General features: G+C 34.0%; 1 protein-coding gene across 1 annotated transcript in view; it reads left to right on the plus strand.

The window, feature by feature from the left end:
- Nucleotides 1-6,571: 6,571 nt before the first annotated feature.
- Mgl (low-density lipoprotein receptor-related protein megalin) overlaps nucleotides 6,572-18,539 on the plus strand; it is a 61,592-nt gene continuing 49,624 nt past the window's right edge. The window contains exon 1 of the mRNA XM_076376231.1: nucleotides 6,572-7,075. Within this exon, the coding sequence (XP_076232346.1) occupies nucleotides 6,913-7,075 (163 nt within the window). The 5' untranslated portion in view covers nucleotides 6,572-6,912. The remainder of the gene's footprint in view (nucleotides 7,076-18,539) is intronic.

Below are 18,539 nucleotides of genomic sequence, written 5' to 3' on the forward strand. Positions count from 1 at the left end.
TGTATTTTATTTTACTTATTTTTAACTGTTTGAAATATTTTGTTAATATTGTTCATATTATGGCTGTTTCATTTATAAATAGTACTTTGTCTATTACTTAAGATGTTTATTTTGTGATGAAATTATACGTATTACTAATTTTTCAGCATTGAATTTATTAAAATAAAAATTAATTCCTTGTATATTTCTTAAAAGATTGCCAAAATGCAACATATACTAGTCGATTTTCATAATTGTATTTAAGAGTGCAAAACACGATTTCGAGTAACCGTCACCTTTTAAATAGAATAAGAAACGTACGGAGGAATATGGAACACAAACTTAAATTTCGGAGGATGTAAAGCTAGGAATTTGAAAAAAAGAAAACAATAAATAAGTATTTAAGTATAAGACAGTTTATTCATAAAATCATTCTCTACTCGAAACTTTCTTGAAATTTAAATTAATATAAAACACTCCGTTGAAACGTAATTTATAAAATAGATCCAACCTTTCCTAATCTAGTAAAAAAAATTGAATTCTTGTCTGTTAAAACTACATAAATTGAAATATCGTCTGCAATCTGTTTTAGATTGCAGACAATTGAACAAAATTGCATTCCGATTCTATTTTCATTCGAAAAGAGTTTATAATATCGAAATCGGTTAGGAAATACAGGAAAATTAAAGGTGAATGGAATCTCATGGGAGTTTAGATGAATAGACGATCCAGCACTCGAATCGTGCCCATCACTATACGTCAGGCGGAGTCGTGCGCCGACTGGTACGACCAGGTACCAAATGCCACAAGGTCACAGCTCGTGTGTCCGTTACACAGACGAAGAGAGCGAGAATACATGAGACAAGGAGGAGAGAAGAAAAGAGAGGGAATTGTATTGTGTGGCTTAATCTTGCACCCGGTAAGGTGCGCGCAACCAATGAACAGTGAAATAACAGGTGAAAGAATATATATATGCATGTCGTATCGGTATGTAATGCAGAAGATGCTACGTTCTCATTAAAAATACCATATTGGTCCGCAATTTTCGCCAAGGATTTGGGAGTAGCGATAGGTGCGTTATAATGTTACATTACACAGTATCTTTGGTTGTCAAAAAAGTGGGGATAGCGAGAGACACATTAATGCGTCTTACGATGGCATGTAGCCTTTCAGACTAATGTTGTAAACCTTTATTAATTGTCTTTCCTACAGCGGAGAATTTGAACGATTCACAAACACTCGTAGAGTGTAGTCATACAGTATTCTTTATACCTTTCGGCAACAATAAAGCAATTAATGTTTTGCAAATACTGGAAGTGTTGATTTGAGTTATAACTAACTTTCATTTACTTTTCTTAATATTTGCTGTTGCTTAACAGATTGAAAGGTATAGATTTAATCTATATATATTACTAATACTGATCATTTTTCTCCATTTATCTGACAGTTTCTTAAAAATGATAAAATAGTTGCCGCTGTATTTTTTTCTATTTAAATAATTTTTTCCGATAGTGCTTGAAGAAGATGATTATAGGTAGGGCCAATGTCTGATGAATGTGGTAAGTGCAGTCTAGTCGAACATCCAGTTAAAAAAATTTGTATAAATTTAATGCGTCAGTGTGTTACTAGATATGAAACTACGTTTCTTTGAGACTGTCTTGTAGTACTTGCAATTGCTCAATTACATATAGATATATCTGCAGAAGATGTTACTTGAATTCAAGTATCTATTTTTTCTAATTTGAACGAGATTAGATGAAATAAAAACTTGGAAGGACATTTCTAATCAAGTGAATAACAAATTCACACTGGTAAAGCTGATTAAAATTACTTGCGCTCATAATTTGAGTAATCTGAACGAGCCTCAAGGGGGGAGATATACCTAGGGAGGAGAAAAAGTTGATGATTTTTCTGTTTTGCTACATTTAATTATAATGAATAATTTTTTCAAACGCAAATATTTATCCTACAGTCCAGTTATCAAAAGTTTCACACGCGTCCTTCTCTGTAGAGATTTGCGATTATGACGATTACTTAAAAACAATTGAATCGATTTAATTCAAATTTGGCAGAGCTATTCTTTACACCACTATGCAGTGTTTGAAGTAGCTATTTTTTAAAAGTCGATATAAAAAAAAAATCACAGCTCTCTAAATAAATATTTTTATTTTCGAATAAAATATTCATTAATTTTTGTGCAATTAAAGAAACTAGAAATCAGAAAAAAATTCGCTACGTCAAAAATTGCAAGTGGTGTAAACAATAGCTGTACCAAATTTAAGCTAAATTGGTTTAATAGTTTTTAAGTAATCATCATGACCGCAAATCTCTACTGCGAAGGAAACTTGGTTTTAAAACTGGTTTTATTAAAATTATTCATTATTGCTAAATATGTATCAAAACTAATAATAAAAAAAAAACAGATAAAATAATATTTATACTTTAAGAAAAATCAATAAAAAAATCATCAATTTTTTGTCTTCAACAATTCCAATAAAAATGGTTCGCTTTTGTATTCATAAAGGATACTTGTAAAGGTGATTAAAATGTCTGTTTTTTTCTGACTGTCAGTTTCCTGACTTTGCCGAGTTTTTCTGAATAACAACAAATGGTAAATTGTGATATGTTTTTGTCTATTAATTTCTTCATTGTTTGCCGTGGATTTTGTTCTGTTAGCAGGCTTATTGTTAAGACGCCGTTGTTGAAGCTCAAATTTCTCGAATGAAACTTTGTAAACCAATTTAGTGACACCCGATCTGTTCTGATATCATTGTCGTGCACAGTACATATTTTTTAATCGCCATGGTTGCATTATTCTTTTGTTTGAATTGTCAGAGCATTATGTGACAAATATTTATTTTTAAGTTTTCCTTGTTTTTAGTTTGGAAGTATACTTTAAATACGATTCATTTTAGGGCATTGACTAGAAAATAACGGACCTTTACAAAAGTATCAAAAATATTATTTAGAGTGAGCCATATGGGTGTTTACGATACTTATTACTCAACTCGATGTTTTGAAGAACGATTTCTGATTGTAAGCCTTTCTTTAGTTTTAGCATCATTATTTCCTCAACAGACTAAAATATAAAAAAGGAAGTAAGACGCAATAATACTTAGAATTAATCCTGGCATCTTCCTCTCAATTGTCCGAAGAGGAAGTCGCACCAATTATTTTAAGACACTGTTTAAGTCGTAAAGAGATGTTAAAAATCGTGATTCATACTTAATTTTAAATGTAGCAAATTAAGCAATATATATAATATAAGTGAGAAATACATTCAATTTAACCAATATGTTTTATGTATTTTTCCTTATTCATATGAAAATTATGTTGTTACAATTTTTATACGCTCTTATTCACATTATTAACATATAAAGATTTGTATGTACACGTATATTAATATTTTAAAGAAATGTACTCCTAATATGTAAATCATAAGAACTTGGAAAACTTATATTACCTTATACTAACTATAACTGATCAGGTGAACGAAACTGCAAGTTTTAATGAGAGACAAAGCTTTAATAATAACATATTCGAGATGAAAAGGAACTGATAAGGTTAAGGAATAGGTCAGAAACCTATTTACTTCGGCTATTTTCAGTAAATGCATTCGCGAGAAACCAGCAAGAGTTAGTAACGTTCTATCAAACAGTATTGCCACTTTGCACACAAATCCCATCAGTGTTCTATATATATATACCTATATTCACAGACGACTCTATTTCTGCAAGACAAATTACAAACTTTCTGTTTAAATACATATCACTTATCATTAAATATTGAACTGATAATTTACAAACAAATAGTTTTCTTTTAAATAAAAAATACTTTATATTCGAACTCTGTAGTAATTGAAATTTAAATCTTAAGTTTTTTTCATCGTATAATCGCTTACTGTACTTATTTCACTTTCTTTTGAAATGGAGAAAATTTTCAAGAATAGTAGGCAGTCAGTCGACTGCGCGTGACTTTTAACTCAAAGGAATGCAAGGGACAGATGCAGGTGAAGGTCTAGAACGTTTCAGGCTTGTTAAGATCGCAGGAAAAGCGAGGAAAATGTTCAAGGGACAGCATTCGTCGAGTCAGGTAAGCTCAGCCTATTTACATTTGTTTCCAGGAACAGACCAACAGGGATGAATGTTTCTTTTTAGGCAATCGCCGAAAGAAGGCCTAAATCAGCAAATTTTGGATAAAATCACTCATGAAATATAAAAATCTAATGAGTACATAGTACATATAAATGGATCCTATAATATCAAATGCCAATACTTGGTTATGTTTGTAAAAACTGTATATAAACATAAAATTCCTCTGAGTGATTTCCTTATTGTTCTCATATTGTAGATTACAATGAAAGCTACTTAATAAAACTGAATTAAAAAGTGGAATTACTAGTATCATTTCTACAGGTATGACAGTATATATCGCCCATTTATTGCAATAGTGATATAACTAAAAAAATTATTTTTAGGGAAATGAAATAATCTCGCCATTCTAAATACTGTTTCTCCTATACGAATAATAATAACTAAAAAAAAGTAAATCTTTGAGTTATGTCATTGTTGCAGCAACAGAGCGATATGCATTATGTAACAGTGCAGAGATGAGAAGGGGTCCAGCAAAACGGCACATGAGCAAGAGGGGTATGTGCTTCGTTGACTCCGCATGACCCTATCCGTATCGTTCTGTTTATGAATTACTTAATAATGAATCGCTAATCTCGTAAGCATACACATACGCTCGGCTATAAAAAGAAAAGATCACGCTGGCGTATCCGATTCAAGGAAGGGTGAGTGGGCCATACCTAGGAAGGAGATTATACTAGGGCTAATCCGAGCCGCATTCCTTTCACTAAATTCTTTCTCATCTCTGTAGTTGCATAGTTTTTTTTAAATATAGTATAAACATATATATTTTTACACAAATCAAATCCTCTTATTTAGCATGGAAAAGTATTAAGATGAGGTGAGGTGCGAAATGACTTTGTAATTCGTGAGTTATTTTAAATAAATGTATTTTTAAACATTTTCCTTGAACGGATCGATGTAGATATATTTACAAACAATGGAATGCCTAATCAACTCAATGAATATTACATGGATCGTAGGAAACCTACACCTCAGAAGAAACATAATATCAATATACAAGATTTACTTAATTAATTAATGTATAATGTGTGATTTTAAGTGTGAGTATTATTGGTCAATATTTTTTCGACAACAATAATTAAAAACTGAAAAATATCAACAATTTCCAGAGTTTATATTCTTTCTTTTAATTATAATCTTGAGAATGCAGGAGTTTGTCTCACGTGGCTCACCCTGTGCATACAGGGTGTCCCGATTAAGTATAAACAGCGGTATATCTCACAAGTGGTTGAAGTTATGAAAAGAATGTTCTCATGAAAATTGTTTGGTATGATGGAGCTCGTCGCCTGGTGTTAATATTTTTTTTGTGGGAACATCTTTTGTAAGAATATTTTTTTCCATAACTTCAGCTATTTGTGTGATATTATTTGTTGTGTTTTTTCTACATACATACATTTGGTAACATGTATATAGTAACAAATATTGTACAGCATAGTAAATTATGCAAGAAAATTCAATAAATTTAAGGCTTTCACGACGAGTACTTCTGTAATCATTACTGCAGAACTGTAATTGTTCAGCATGACCAATTAAAGATCTCTGGTTGGTAATCAATGATCCGTGACATGAACGCGATCAGACTATATAGAGTTGAACTACTAGACAAACGCCAGTCTTAGTGTGTCATTTGATCCTTAATGGAGCTATTTGTAATATTGACGGAATGTTGGGAGAAAATTTCGTTTGGATATGACTTATACCCGGAAGAGTCAAACAATAGCGACTGCATAGTTTAATAAAAATAAAAAACAATAAAGGAACTTTATATAAGCATATTGACCAGTTTAAACCTGTTTCCGAATATCATATTTATAAATATGTAAACTTGTTAACTTCGAAATTCTTACGTACGTTCTGCAGTCAATACTAGAATTACCAAGGTGAACGTATATCTATTTTTAACGCTGTACCAAAGTATTAACTATTCATTATTAACTGAGAAAGGAATAATGTTCGTAAAGAATAAAATGTGTCCAAGGAATAATTATACCACTCTGACTACTCTGGTAATTCTAGTAAAGAAAAACTAAACTGTTTCAATATTCTACATAGCCTGATAAAAATTCCCTAAAAATAATTGAAACAGGATTAAAAAAGAATGTATAATTCCTGAAAAAGTCGATTATAGAAGAAAGTCGATAATTACTCAATTCTAACGATCACATTTTACATCTCATTTAATATCTCAGTTGTAATTAAGTTATAACCCTCGTGGATCAGCATGCAAGTACATATTTAGTAGATACTTTTAGTATTCGAATGCTATTATGGCACAGGACTCGCTACACGTGGTCTCTAGAATCCCTTCTCCGCGCATGCGCCATAAATCCTGTACCCCGGGGAGAAACCCCTCCAACCGGTAAGAGTACGCGCTTCAGAGTTTAGTCGTTCGCTGACCGCGGCCACGTGTGTCTCGTGAGCATGAGTCATGGACAAATTATCCTAAATCAACCGCCCGTGCTTTCTCGCGTTCCTCTCCTTTACTTCTTCTTCATCTTCCCTACACCTCGAGAATCTTATACCTCAACGACAGTACACGCGTAGCAAATCGTGCCGTAGCGAAGTGTACTTCGAGAAACTCGTTACCTCCCGACACTTGGCCTAAGAAACCCTACTTTCTTACGTCCTCCCAATCGCGTCGGTTCGTTTTCAGTTAGAGTGTATCTCGACGATCGCTCTACCTTGGTCGAACAGGTATACTTTGGGAGTCGTGTCGCCGGCAGAACAGTGGAGACGAACATTGAAGTGTTGAACGGTGTGCGGTGAGAAGGACGGTGCGATGGCAGTGGCTGCGGGGCCACGCCGGCTACGCACGCTTCTCCTCGGTGATAAACGCGTTTTTGGGAATGCTTTTGGAGCAAGAACTTTGTGTTCTGCCTTCGCTGGACTTCCGTTGATCCTGATCTTTCTTGGTGTCACTCAGGTCACCGCCATCAGACTGGGTGAGTAGTCTTAGAGACGAAACACATGTGGTACCAACCTCGGAGAAAAGGTGGAACCGATTGTTCGCGTACCTCGAGGATCTATAAGTCCTCCTATGAAAGATGAGTCTTTCAGTTTCCATAAACAACGGCAGGTGATGTTTTATGTTTGGCGGGGGGATTCAAATTTCAATCTTTTTCTTTTCTTTTGTATAGAAATTATGAGATTACCGCCTTGAGTTATGTGAGACATATTGGGGAATGTTAATTATTGACCGATTCGATTAGGGGACTCCCGTATAAAGGGTAACGGTGAAACACTATTTCAGAAATAATTCGACTGGTAAAGAGTTGAAAGTAATATCCATTGATTTTTTCATTAGTATTCGATTTTGATTTGAATTGACATCACATCTTGGGTTGCATTTGCAATTTTAATGGTTGTGACGAGTTCAAACGTAGTACATTGCTTAACCTTCTTATAGAACGAGATACAATTCCCTAGGAAAGTTTACCAAAAAAATATTTGTTGTGCTCTGCTGACAAAATGAGCCCCGAAACCAATAGATCTGTAAGTATTGTTGCTAGGGGTTATCTTGTCAGCGGAGCATTATATATATATATGTTTAATAAAAATCTATTTGTTCCACGCAACGTTTTCATGCAGACATTTATTTTTATTTCTACCGATCGTTTGGATGGTATTATGATGAAAGGTGCTAACGTTTAGCTAACGTTCCATGCGCGTTTGTTACCCTTCCCAGAACTTTCATATCAGCTAATTACCAATTCTACAAAATTAGGTGCATACACTCTCACCTGTCTTTGTCCCATTCGGATGAATGGAGATCTGTGTAGGAAGAACAGGCAATTGAATTTCTTGGTTTCACCTTCATATGTGCATCAGAGTTTATGTTGTAGTTTAGAGAACCTGCACAATTCTCTCCTTTGAATGGATGCCATTCTTGGAACGTAAATGATATCCTGAGAACCATTAATTATTTTTTTCTAAATGGAATTGCAAATGGGATTTTCGCGCAACATTCGCGACAAATATTGCGATAGAGTGGATGAAACATGTATGTAACCGCAGCGTTCCCGAAAAAATGCTGATAAAATGTTGGAAAAGATTGCTTAAGAGTGCAATTTTTCTGACCTCAAAATTACTCATTCGGCTTGCTACTGCTCTTGAAATATCAACAAGGATAATTTAATCATTTTAATATAAGGAAAACTACATTTTTGTTGGTTATAACGAATGTTAAACATTTTGAATAATTTACGATATTTTATTTATTTATTTAACGACAGTGCTTCGATATTAAAATATAAAAAAGCTAGCAATATCAGTGTAATAGTATGCGAATGTTTTCTATTTATTTGCGTTCTATTTTCTTTCTATATCAGTATTTATGCTGAGATTGCAATATTCCAGGAATGGTTGATGGTGAGAAATCACCATTCTTGATCTAATTCTGGTTATATTACAAACCTCGTAAGTTCTCGACGAGATATCGCGGTCGTTTTTGCATCGTAGCATCTCCTAGCTTTCTCCGCTCTCCGCTAGGTGTGCGACTTACTGGAGGTACGTTTTCACGTGACATTAAAAGTCATGACTTTTGCTGTCACGACACCGTGACATTTTTATACGGCTATTTTCACGTAGTTTTAGCGCCATGATATTTACTAGAAAATTAGACCTACTTTGATTTTGCGATATTAATATGTATTGCGACACTAAGTCCAGTGTCATCGCATCATGACATCCAGTTTTCAGGACGATAAATGACATGACATTTAGTGTCATGACTGAAAAAGTTACGATTCACTGCCACGTGAAAACGTACCTTAACTTCTCACGAGTTTCTTTTGAGCAAACGGTTGCTTTTTCAAAAAAGTAACTTGCTTCAGAGTGCAGATAACGAATGGAGTGGAATTCACCGTTATTCGTTACCACCCATACAACTTTATTTCGTGTAAGGAGACCTTATTAATTCATAGGTATTAAGAAGCAATAGACATCGATATTAATTTTCCAAATAAAATGAAATTGGAATACTTCTATTTTTCTCGTGGTACTGGCTCCTTAATTGTTAATTCTTGACACCCAATTTTTGTATATAGATATAAACATGGAGTCTGTTAAACTTCGATTAAAACAATGTTATTAAATATTTATGTGCAAAATTCATAACACTGATTGTGGTATAAAATAGAAACACAACATGCGTTACAAATTTTTATTACAAAATATATTATAATTATATGGAACAAAAGGAAGCAATTTGCGGTGAAGCTTAACAGCAAGAAATATGTGAATAACTACATACATAAAATATCATGCAAAGCCTGTCAGTTATAGGGACTAAATTTTTTTCCGAATAGATTGAAATTTTTGTTTAATTCAACTGAATTCTTCGTAAATATAATTTTCTGTTGATTTCTAGGATTCGTACATAGAATTTGAAGTCGAATCAAATACTAGGAAATAAATGATCAAGTTTGAAAGTGTTTATGCGATACACGATGAAAAGAAAAAACAAATGATAAACATTGACCTCGAGATTCGAAGATGCGATAGGTAAGACGCAGGAGTCGACCTTTCCGGGTAGGTGAGGTTAAATTTAGTAATCAACGAATCGTCGACTGTCTTTCTTTCTACGTCTTCTGTTTCTTTAGAGTCGCAATGCACTTACGTGGCACTGCACTAATGAACTGTAAATTCAGTTATAAAATTCCAAGTTTAAAATAAATGACTCCTCAAATTAATTAATTGCATTTTTGACAACCGATGCTTAATTGAAGCTTTAGTGAGAATGTTTAATTATACTAATCGTTGTAGTTTTTATAGTGTAATGTTACAAGGAACATTAATTTCGAAAAAATTATAATCTTTTCCATTTTTTTTTTATAAAAACAATTACCGACGAAGTCTATTAATTTCTTTAAAATTTTAAATTTAATGTTGACATGAATATGACGTTTACTTAATTTATGTACGTTAAATATTATAAAATTATGTATGTATTATGTATATATGTATATACAAAATAATTATCAGTTATGTAGATCACGTCAAAAGTGATGCAATTTCTATGCATTTGATTCCTTGACTTAACAATGCTTCAAATTGTCCATTGTGCCATTTTGCCTTGTGAAATTCAGAAAAACTGTAATCGTTCGAAAAGCGATGAATGTAGCGATTATAATACGCATCAGATTAGAGAAGTGTCGCATCAAACGAGGATTTACATTTTGCCAATTGTATTTAGGTACAATTCACGATGTACATATGTGTGTGTCCATTGAGCAAAATGCAATTCCATACGTCAGAGATAATGCTTTTAAACGCATTTTTTCATCCGCTCCCTAATTCATTTGGAATAAATGTGTGATGCAGGCTACCAAAGAGATGGTTGCCAGACAAACGAAATAAACACAGCCGAACTCGCCGCGTGGCCAGGTAATCTGTACGAAACCGGTTCCAGTTGTGGCGTTTGCGTAGTGATCCGATCAGGATTTTTCGAGAACCAAAAGATGTGCTCGTACGCGGGAACTTTTCACCAGACCTGTGTATGTTTAGCTGTCGCAGTGTTGGGAACCTGGCAAGCGAATGACACTGATTATAATATAATAAATATATTTCGGGACTTGCGCGTAGTACAGAGTTACAGAACTATAGAGACAGAGTTACTGGTTACTCTTACGAATGAGATCTGCCTTTAACACATTTTTGGAGAGCTATATATAATAGAGTTTAGTGGGGAAGAGTGAACTTAGGCCCTTAGGGATTAATAGTGACTAACGTAAGGTATCCTATGTAATTTGGATGTTTTCGAAAACAGTGAACAGATAGAACTTACCGGGCTGACACTATGAATCTTTAACAGATAGTTGGACATCCAACAACAGTACAGGTTTTCACGGTAGTCGAGGTGATTCGGAAAATTTTTTGCATTTGGTATTTGTTACTCATGATGAATGCCTAAAATCTAAAACATTGGATAGTTATTAAATACGTATTATAGTTAGGTATAGTTTTCATTGGAAATTAGTATTACCTATATAGTTGAGAAAAGATTGAGATTAGATATCGTTGGGTATTATTTCTTCTTTTCTGTTAATTATAAACAAAGGTGCATGCAAAAATATTACTAGCATTTCGATCCTTAAAACAAACTAGTCTTGAGGGTTTCGAAATCTTACGAAGTTTCATATTCGAGTTTGGAAAATTGAAAAATTAGGTTCCCACACACTCCTAGTTTTCATGTACGCAATTAAGTGCGTTCATTGATCGTAACTGATAAATTTAAATTGTTAAACTTATTTAAGCCAATAGCTGAACTGAAGATTACATGACCTATTTAATTGATATACTTATTTTTCTTCTGAATAACCTAATGGTGTTCAGGCTAATTGTGCTGCTGCAAGCAAGTATGCTTAGATTATTCTTGAGCGCTTGACTTCCATAAGCAAAGCAAAGTACAGTTTGTTCAGAAACATAGTACGATTAATTTAGGCATTGAGTAAAAGTACCGCAAAAGGTTAAAGTCATCTTCCAATTTTCATGTCACTTAACTTGTTGTAGTGTCCCAAACATGTTCATTTTATCTTTTAATTAATTTTATAATCACGCTATATTTCTGGACTAACTATACAAGTTCGAGGACTACGAACAGCGAAAGAATGGTTTTGAATGCTGTCTGCTCGTGCTGTTTGCGGCGATTGCAAGCTTGAAGAGCTGCCAGATGATCCGCTAGTTTCATGGGACCCCGCCTCTGTCACTTGACACGTGGTGGATTCCATCCAAGCATTCTTTACTTCTATTGTATTGATAGTTTAAGACAGTATGGTTATGTCTGGTTATGTATCTAGCAATATGACAAACGAAAGTTCGCCTTGAGAATTCCTTTTGGACTTGTTTTGCAGTGACGCTTGCATGTCGGGAAGCGCAGTAACAATTAAAGTTTCTCAATTATGTCAATTCTTTCCACAATAATTAGGCATGGCTGTAAAACAAATTGTTTTCATCTCGAAGAGTTGAAATGTTCATACAAAAGTTTTTGTATGAAAGATGTATAGCGTATAATTGATTTGCATTCTGTAATATGATCAGAAACGTTTTCGGTCTTTTCATAAGAGTCTACTTTGAAGGTATTGTATTTGTGGCTATTTTTGAAATGAAAGATTTTTTGTGCTCCAGCTCCAGCCTTCATGTCAAAATGAAAAGTGAGTGCATGTAAAGAAAGAAGGAAGGAAAGAGGATGAAAGGTGAAAGTACGGAGAGAAAATAATATAAAACAAAGCAATTTATGAGTGAGCGGATTTATTCTTTTCTTATGTCATACATGCTGGTGATCAATTTACTTTGGACGCAGCAACTATACCTAATTGATTAGTTTACAACTGTCAGTGATTTAAACCTGCCCAAAGTTTGATAATGCCCTGGTCCTCGTATATCCCTTTCATGTTTTCACCTCTGATTCAAGAAGCCCGAAGAAGGATTTCTGATATATACTCGTAAGCAGGTCAAACGATGAAACAAGAAAGGCAGCAGTAGACCCATTCCTTCATTCGTCACGCTATTGACTCTTTCTTTTTATACGTTACTAATTTGCACGGAAGGGAGGTATGCGCTTTACAACCCAGACATGCTTGCAAGCGGTTATGTTCATAAGTAGCATGAACGATTTGGGTCCAACAGTAGATAATGGTGCATTCACATCACTCGTGCTGCCTGCCAGCTTGTATACCTGGGCTGTTCTAGAGCTATTGCCTTCTTCTCGAACAAACAGGTAAGGCAGAAAAGGAAGAAGAGTCAACAGCGTGACGAATTGAGGGATCGAGTCTAGTGCCGCCTTTCTCGTCTTGTCTTGTCTTGTCTTGTCTTGTCTTGTCTCGTCTCGTGACCTGCTTGCAAGCATTGGAAACCCTCTTTCGACCAGTTCAAATGAAGTGATATAGGTGGGACTTGTATAGCCAGTGTATCTGGCCATTCTTCAAGCTTGCAAGCATCCTGAACAGTATGAACAGACGTTGAAATCTGTACTCGAACTTATAGAGTGCGAGAGTAGACAGGAGTAACTGTTTCAGTAGTAAGATGTTTCAAGTGTCAGGGTTCTGGACATATTGCCAAGGCATGCAGCGCATTCAAGCAAATATGCGAAAATTGTGGTAAAGAGGGACACCAAAACACAGACTGCAAGTCTAAGGAGAAGCCAAGATGCATAAATTGAGTTTGCGCAAGTGCAGTAGACCACTCAGTGAGGACCTCTACCTGCTCCATATAAATTAAACAGGTTGAGCTATATAAATTAAAATTACAATAAGGTTAAAAATCAAGCAGATAAATGCCAGAGGTCGGCAGCAATTGTAGCAAGCCTCCTCAAGAAAATAGAAGGAGGATCCATAGACATTCTGTATCTCCAAGCACTATATTCCTATAAACAAAGAATAAGGACATACACATCTGTTTTAACACTATTGCAACCTAAGACGGATAATCTGGATAGATAGCTGAAGTTTAATGGCTGCAATAGTCGAGATATGTAATAATAATACTGTTCGTGATACTTTTGCTGCTCGAGTCTGTATTTAGCAGTTATGGGAGTCGAGCATTCAAGAGCAACGCAGGCATGCTTGCAAGCAGCACGAATGATCTGGATCCATCATAATACGTCATCCGCAGATTCAAGTTGTACAGAAAGAGAAAAACCAGTTTTTTAATTGTGTATAGTAATGCTGGATAGGATGCTCCGAATTTTCAAGAGCTTTTCATCCTGGTTTCGTCTCTATCCGTTTTTTACTAATATTTCCATTGTGACTTATATTAATTATTACTATCTACTATTAGATTTTCCCATAAGTAATGACACATTTGAAATAAAATAGAGAAGCAAGCTTACCATTAATAGCAAGCGAGACATTGAATCTTTAGATAAGATGGTAAACTGTAATAGACAATAGTGGCGACATTGATTAAAAAATATAAACCTTTTTCACTAAGCTTCTGTATTTTGTTTCAAATACATCATTACTTGTGGGAAATCTGATATTTTCCCTCTATGTTGATAGATCTGCTTCTACGTACTATTGTAGAATGACACTTCTGAAAAAGTAACTATAATTACAACGTTATGTGACAGATCATTCAACATTACTTTCTGTCACATGTCGGAGGGCTTTGCATGTATAATATTACGTACTTATAGATACTGCAACATGAGATGTAATTGTAAAGTTATTTAAATTAAGAATTTAATCTAAATATGATGGCAGAGGATAAAAATAAGTTAAAATATTTTTCATCGCAGATGATGTTTTTTTAACATAGTGCTAACTTTTAAATGTTTTTAACTTCTAATTGTAATATAGTAATGAGAAATAGACTTTGTTTATTAATTTTACTAATATACGCTAACAAAAAGTGTGAGATAAATAACATACCGTCTTATAGACAATTAAAAGATATCTATAAATTGAAAACGTGTAAAAGCGTTTAGTACTATTTTAAAAATGGCCAAAACACGCCTGTACGATATCCAATGTTATAAAAACATCTCCAACAGTAGTTAAAAAATTCAAAAACGATTCTAATGGGATTGCATTGATTTCAGAAGTAGTTTTAAATTGTAATCTCTAAACCACAAAGGAAAATGCTTAATCAGGTAACAAATTACTGACGATTTAGAAACCAACTATGACGAAGGAACTAATAGAGATAATAAGGGTAAATGTTTATAATTTTATTACTCTAAAGATTATTATTCTAGAAAGTTCATGTGTTTTGAAATGTCATTATACATTGCAGTAAAAAAGCTATTGTAAAATGTAAATTGCAAAGTAATACAGCCCTGTGATTATTTATAGGTATTTATAGGGATTATTTATAAGTAAATTATAATGCACAAAAGCATGTTCACTGTTTATTTTGTTTCTCTCACAAGTTAATAGTTCGTAAACTCCTAAATTCTGTTGTTTTGCCTCATACATTTTTCAAGTCGGTATATGTACATACACGGATTTGTGTGTACCGGAACTAAAAGTACAATGCCATGAATCACTAAATGTTTCGGCCTTGCGAGGTTAAACGTCAGTCCAGGGTGAACGATAATTTTCGGGTCATTCCAAGATCGTGACTTGGCAACAGATAATTGAAATCAAAGATCGTCAGAACAAGGAGAAGCGTGTCACTGAGAACACGATTTGATTTGTGTTTCCTGATATTAAGAACCTTGAAAGTTATAATTTTTTTAAGGAAAGACAACAGATACGTCCTAAATGTACGTTAATTTGATTTCTTCTAAATTTTTAACTATTTAGCAATAAACAAGAATCTGTTATTTTAATTATTCAACAAAAACAAATTGTATACATTAACCCTTTAAGTGTAACCCTTTAAGTAATATGTTAAGAATTAAGAAAGAAATAATTAAGAAGAAAGTTCATGTTACTTATAACAAATAGTAACAATATAAATAATCAAATAAATAGACTTCATTTTTTACCACTCTTTTGAAAATTAGTAATGACTGTGAAATCGTAAAATACGATAGAAAATGTTGATATGCAAGGTGATTCATAAATACATGTCCAAATTTCAAGACGTAATGTGTAAAAATTAAAATAAGTAAAAAAATGTCATATGAACAGATCTCCTACATGCCTTCATTTTAGAGTTATAGATAATTGGAGGAAATGTTTGAAGTGTCCGCCTCGTGCCTCAATACACGCTACTCCACACCCTAACATTGTTTTGCGCTCCCTCGAAAATACGAAATGTGTAAGAAAAATTGTGGCGAACAATCTCTTGGGACCATATTTTTTCCAGCTTGATTAAATGGGTCTGTTCATCTTGATTCTTTAATGAATGACCTGTAGGAATTCCTGTGCGATATGCGCTTGGACCAACAGGCAAATTTATGGTTCACGCTCGATAGTGCTTCGTTTCATTTTCCTCGTATAGTGAGAACATTTCTTAATAACACTTTCATAAATCAATAATAGACGAAGTGGATTCAACACATGGCAACCATTATGTTTTCATCTAAATTCATTAAGATTTTTATTTTTAGAGCTACTCAACACATTCTATGCCTATCCCACATTATTACGGGATTTTCAGATTATTACTTTATTGCCGATCCCGCTACATTGAGGTTAACTAGGTAGGCAATATTAAAATCGATTGTATTCAATAAAAATGAATAATATCTACGATTTGTGAAAAAAGATATACACAATGTGACTTAGGGGAGATATACTGTGCGATACTCTTGTGGGAACAAGTCGCTTAATGTATTCTTTGCTACTTGGTTAAAGACTGTATCTTATTTGGCCACATTTACTTTCTTAGCTTCCACAGAATTGGCGAGCCTTCATTTAGGTAGCCTTGTTTCAGGGTTCCAAGAAACTATGTAGTACCGTTCTTGAATCTTTTCTAGTCGCTTGATCCATCATTGAAACACTCATTGTCAGAGGCCTGAAGAAATTGAACCCCTGATGTCTTTATGATGTCACTATATTTTAGGGACATAGTACATGTAAAATGAATTTGAGACTATTCTAGGTAATATACCTATAGCTCTTTAAAAACAGGTGCTTCAATGTACAATAAAGTAATGATACTCGAGACACTGTCTAGAAATCAGGTATACAAATTGCACCTTGGAGTACCTATGCCAATCCATACCTGCCTGTTCGTCCCTAAAATTAGTATTTAGGATAATACCCGCTACTTTCATCATAAATACATATTTTTTGTAGCCGACAAGAGCGAGGCAGAACTCCCTCCACCCCTTAAGTAATGGAGGGTATCTCGAATAGTACTCATAAAGTGGGAAAAGTTTGTTTTAGTTACTCCACGGTTACCATACCTGATTACAATTAACACATAGAAAGCTGTTTAGGCATACACCTTTCTTTGACAATGAGTCCGACGTGACGTGCACAGCTTGGTGATTTTTCCGAGTCTGGTAGTATAGTGCTTCCCTGATGTATAGTAACATCGTAAAAACAGTAGTTCAGAGTTCAGATCCTTCACGCCTCTGCGCCTCTCGCATTGTGTGTTTCAGTGTGAGATCATGTGTCCAACCATGTACAAAATGGTAAATGTATTAGTTCTTTGGAACCTTATAGATGCCAAATGGGGAAGCAAATGTTTAAACTTACGAAATTTTAGCGAAATAAGGTACAGCCCTGAGTTATCAGAAATATTAGAGAACATTTGGCAGCTTGTACCTTTAAATGGTATCACACATGCCAGTTGAGTGGATCTCGCCTAAGTACCTATGCATCGGGGAAATAGTATAAAAATCGGCTCTTTGAAGTGATCCACGAGTATGTGGGCACTGCGCAGTTGCAGCAATGGAACCTTGTCCTCAGGAAAGTCCTGAAATTTCGTGATGACAGTTACGTCAGATATGTTCCTATGTATGGAGCAAGCAAAATGATAGGAAAAATAATTTAATTAGATATATGTTTTACTTAAAATTTACTTAAAATAATAACTATTTGTTAGGTATATTGACTAGTTGAGAATGTTCTGTCGCTTTTGAAATTAAAAGGTTGCTTATATTATAATGATAATTCTGAAACTTGTAAAAATGAAATTTATAAATCTTCTTGTTGCGGAAGGGTAGTTCAGTATGAATTGGGAAATGAAATTATTTTATTTGAAAAATATTAGCCATCTTATTGTAACATCAAGAGGGACAGAACTTCCTTTGTTCTACTAGACCTAAAAAGATCAGTAATAAATCGATAACTCTTCTCAAAGTGAAAAGTTACTAGACCTGGTATCGCCATTTGACCAAAATCTAAGATAACTAAAAACAACCACACAGTATCTTTATTCTAATGACCTTGAGCTGGATTTTTCTGGAGTGTAAATCTACCCCAGAATGAAATTCCTCATAGAAAATTAATTAAGCAATGTTGTCCGGGTCCAACCTGATCACTCTTTTAATGATTGAGGGCTAATCCATTCATGTCCGCCTCTCGGCAGTAGGTGGCTACTGGGGGTAGATACTTATTTGCAGTGTCTTTAATAAGCTTAGTGTGGGAAAAGAGTAGAATATCTGTATCTTCTGTTACACCTAATGTATGCAATGACTAGCAACTGTAATCAACAATCAATATAAGATATGAAGGAATAAATTAGTTTTCACTCTTACTCTGTAAACGTTTTTTTGACTACCTTACTCTGTAAACAGGGGTCATTTGTATTTAGTACGTTTTTCAGTGCGTAGAAGTCTTTGAAAAAATTCTGAAAAAGTTCATATAACATTTTCAAACATTTCAAATTGAAATTCGAATAAAAAATTTACTTTTTATGGAGGGAATCAAAGGTTCGATACTTATTTGTTTAAGAGATAGACGACCTTTTTAAAAATGCCGGGACAAAAATGACCCCTGTTCACAAAGTAAGGGTTAAAATAATAACAAAGCGTCATTCCAAACAATGAATAGAAAGTTATTTTTCAAA

This window comes from Calliopsis andreniformis, chromosome 4, assembly GCF_051401765.1.
Source record: "Calliopsis andreniformis isolate RMS-2024a chromosome 4, iyCalAndr_principal, whole genome shotgun sequence".
Taxonomy (NCBI): domain Eukaryota; kingdom Metazoa; phylum Arthropoda; class Insecta; order Hymenoptera; family Andrenidae; genus Calliopsis; species Calliopsis andreniformis.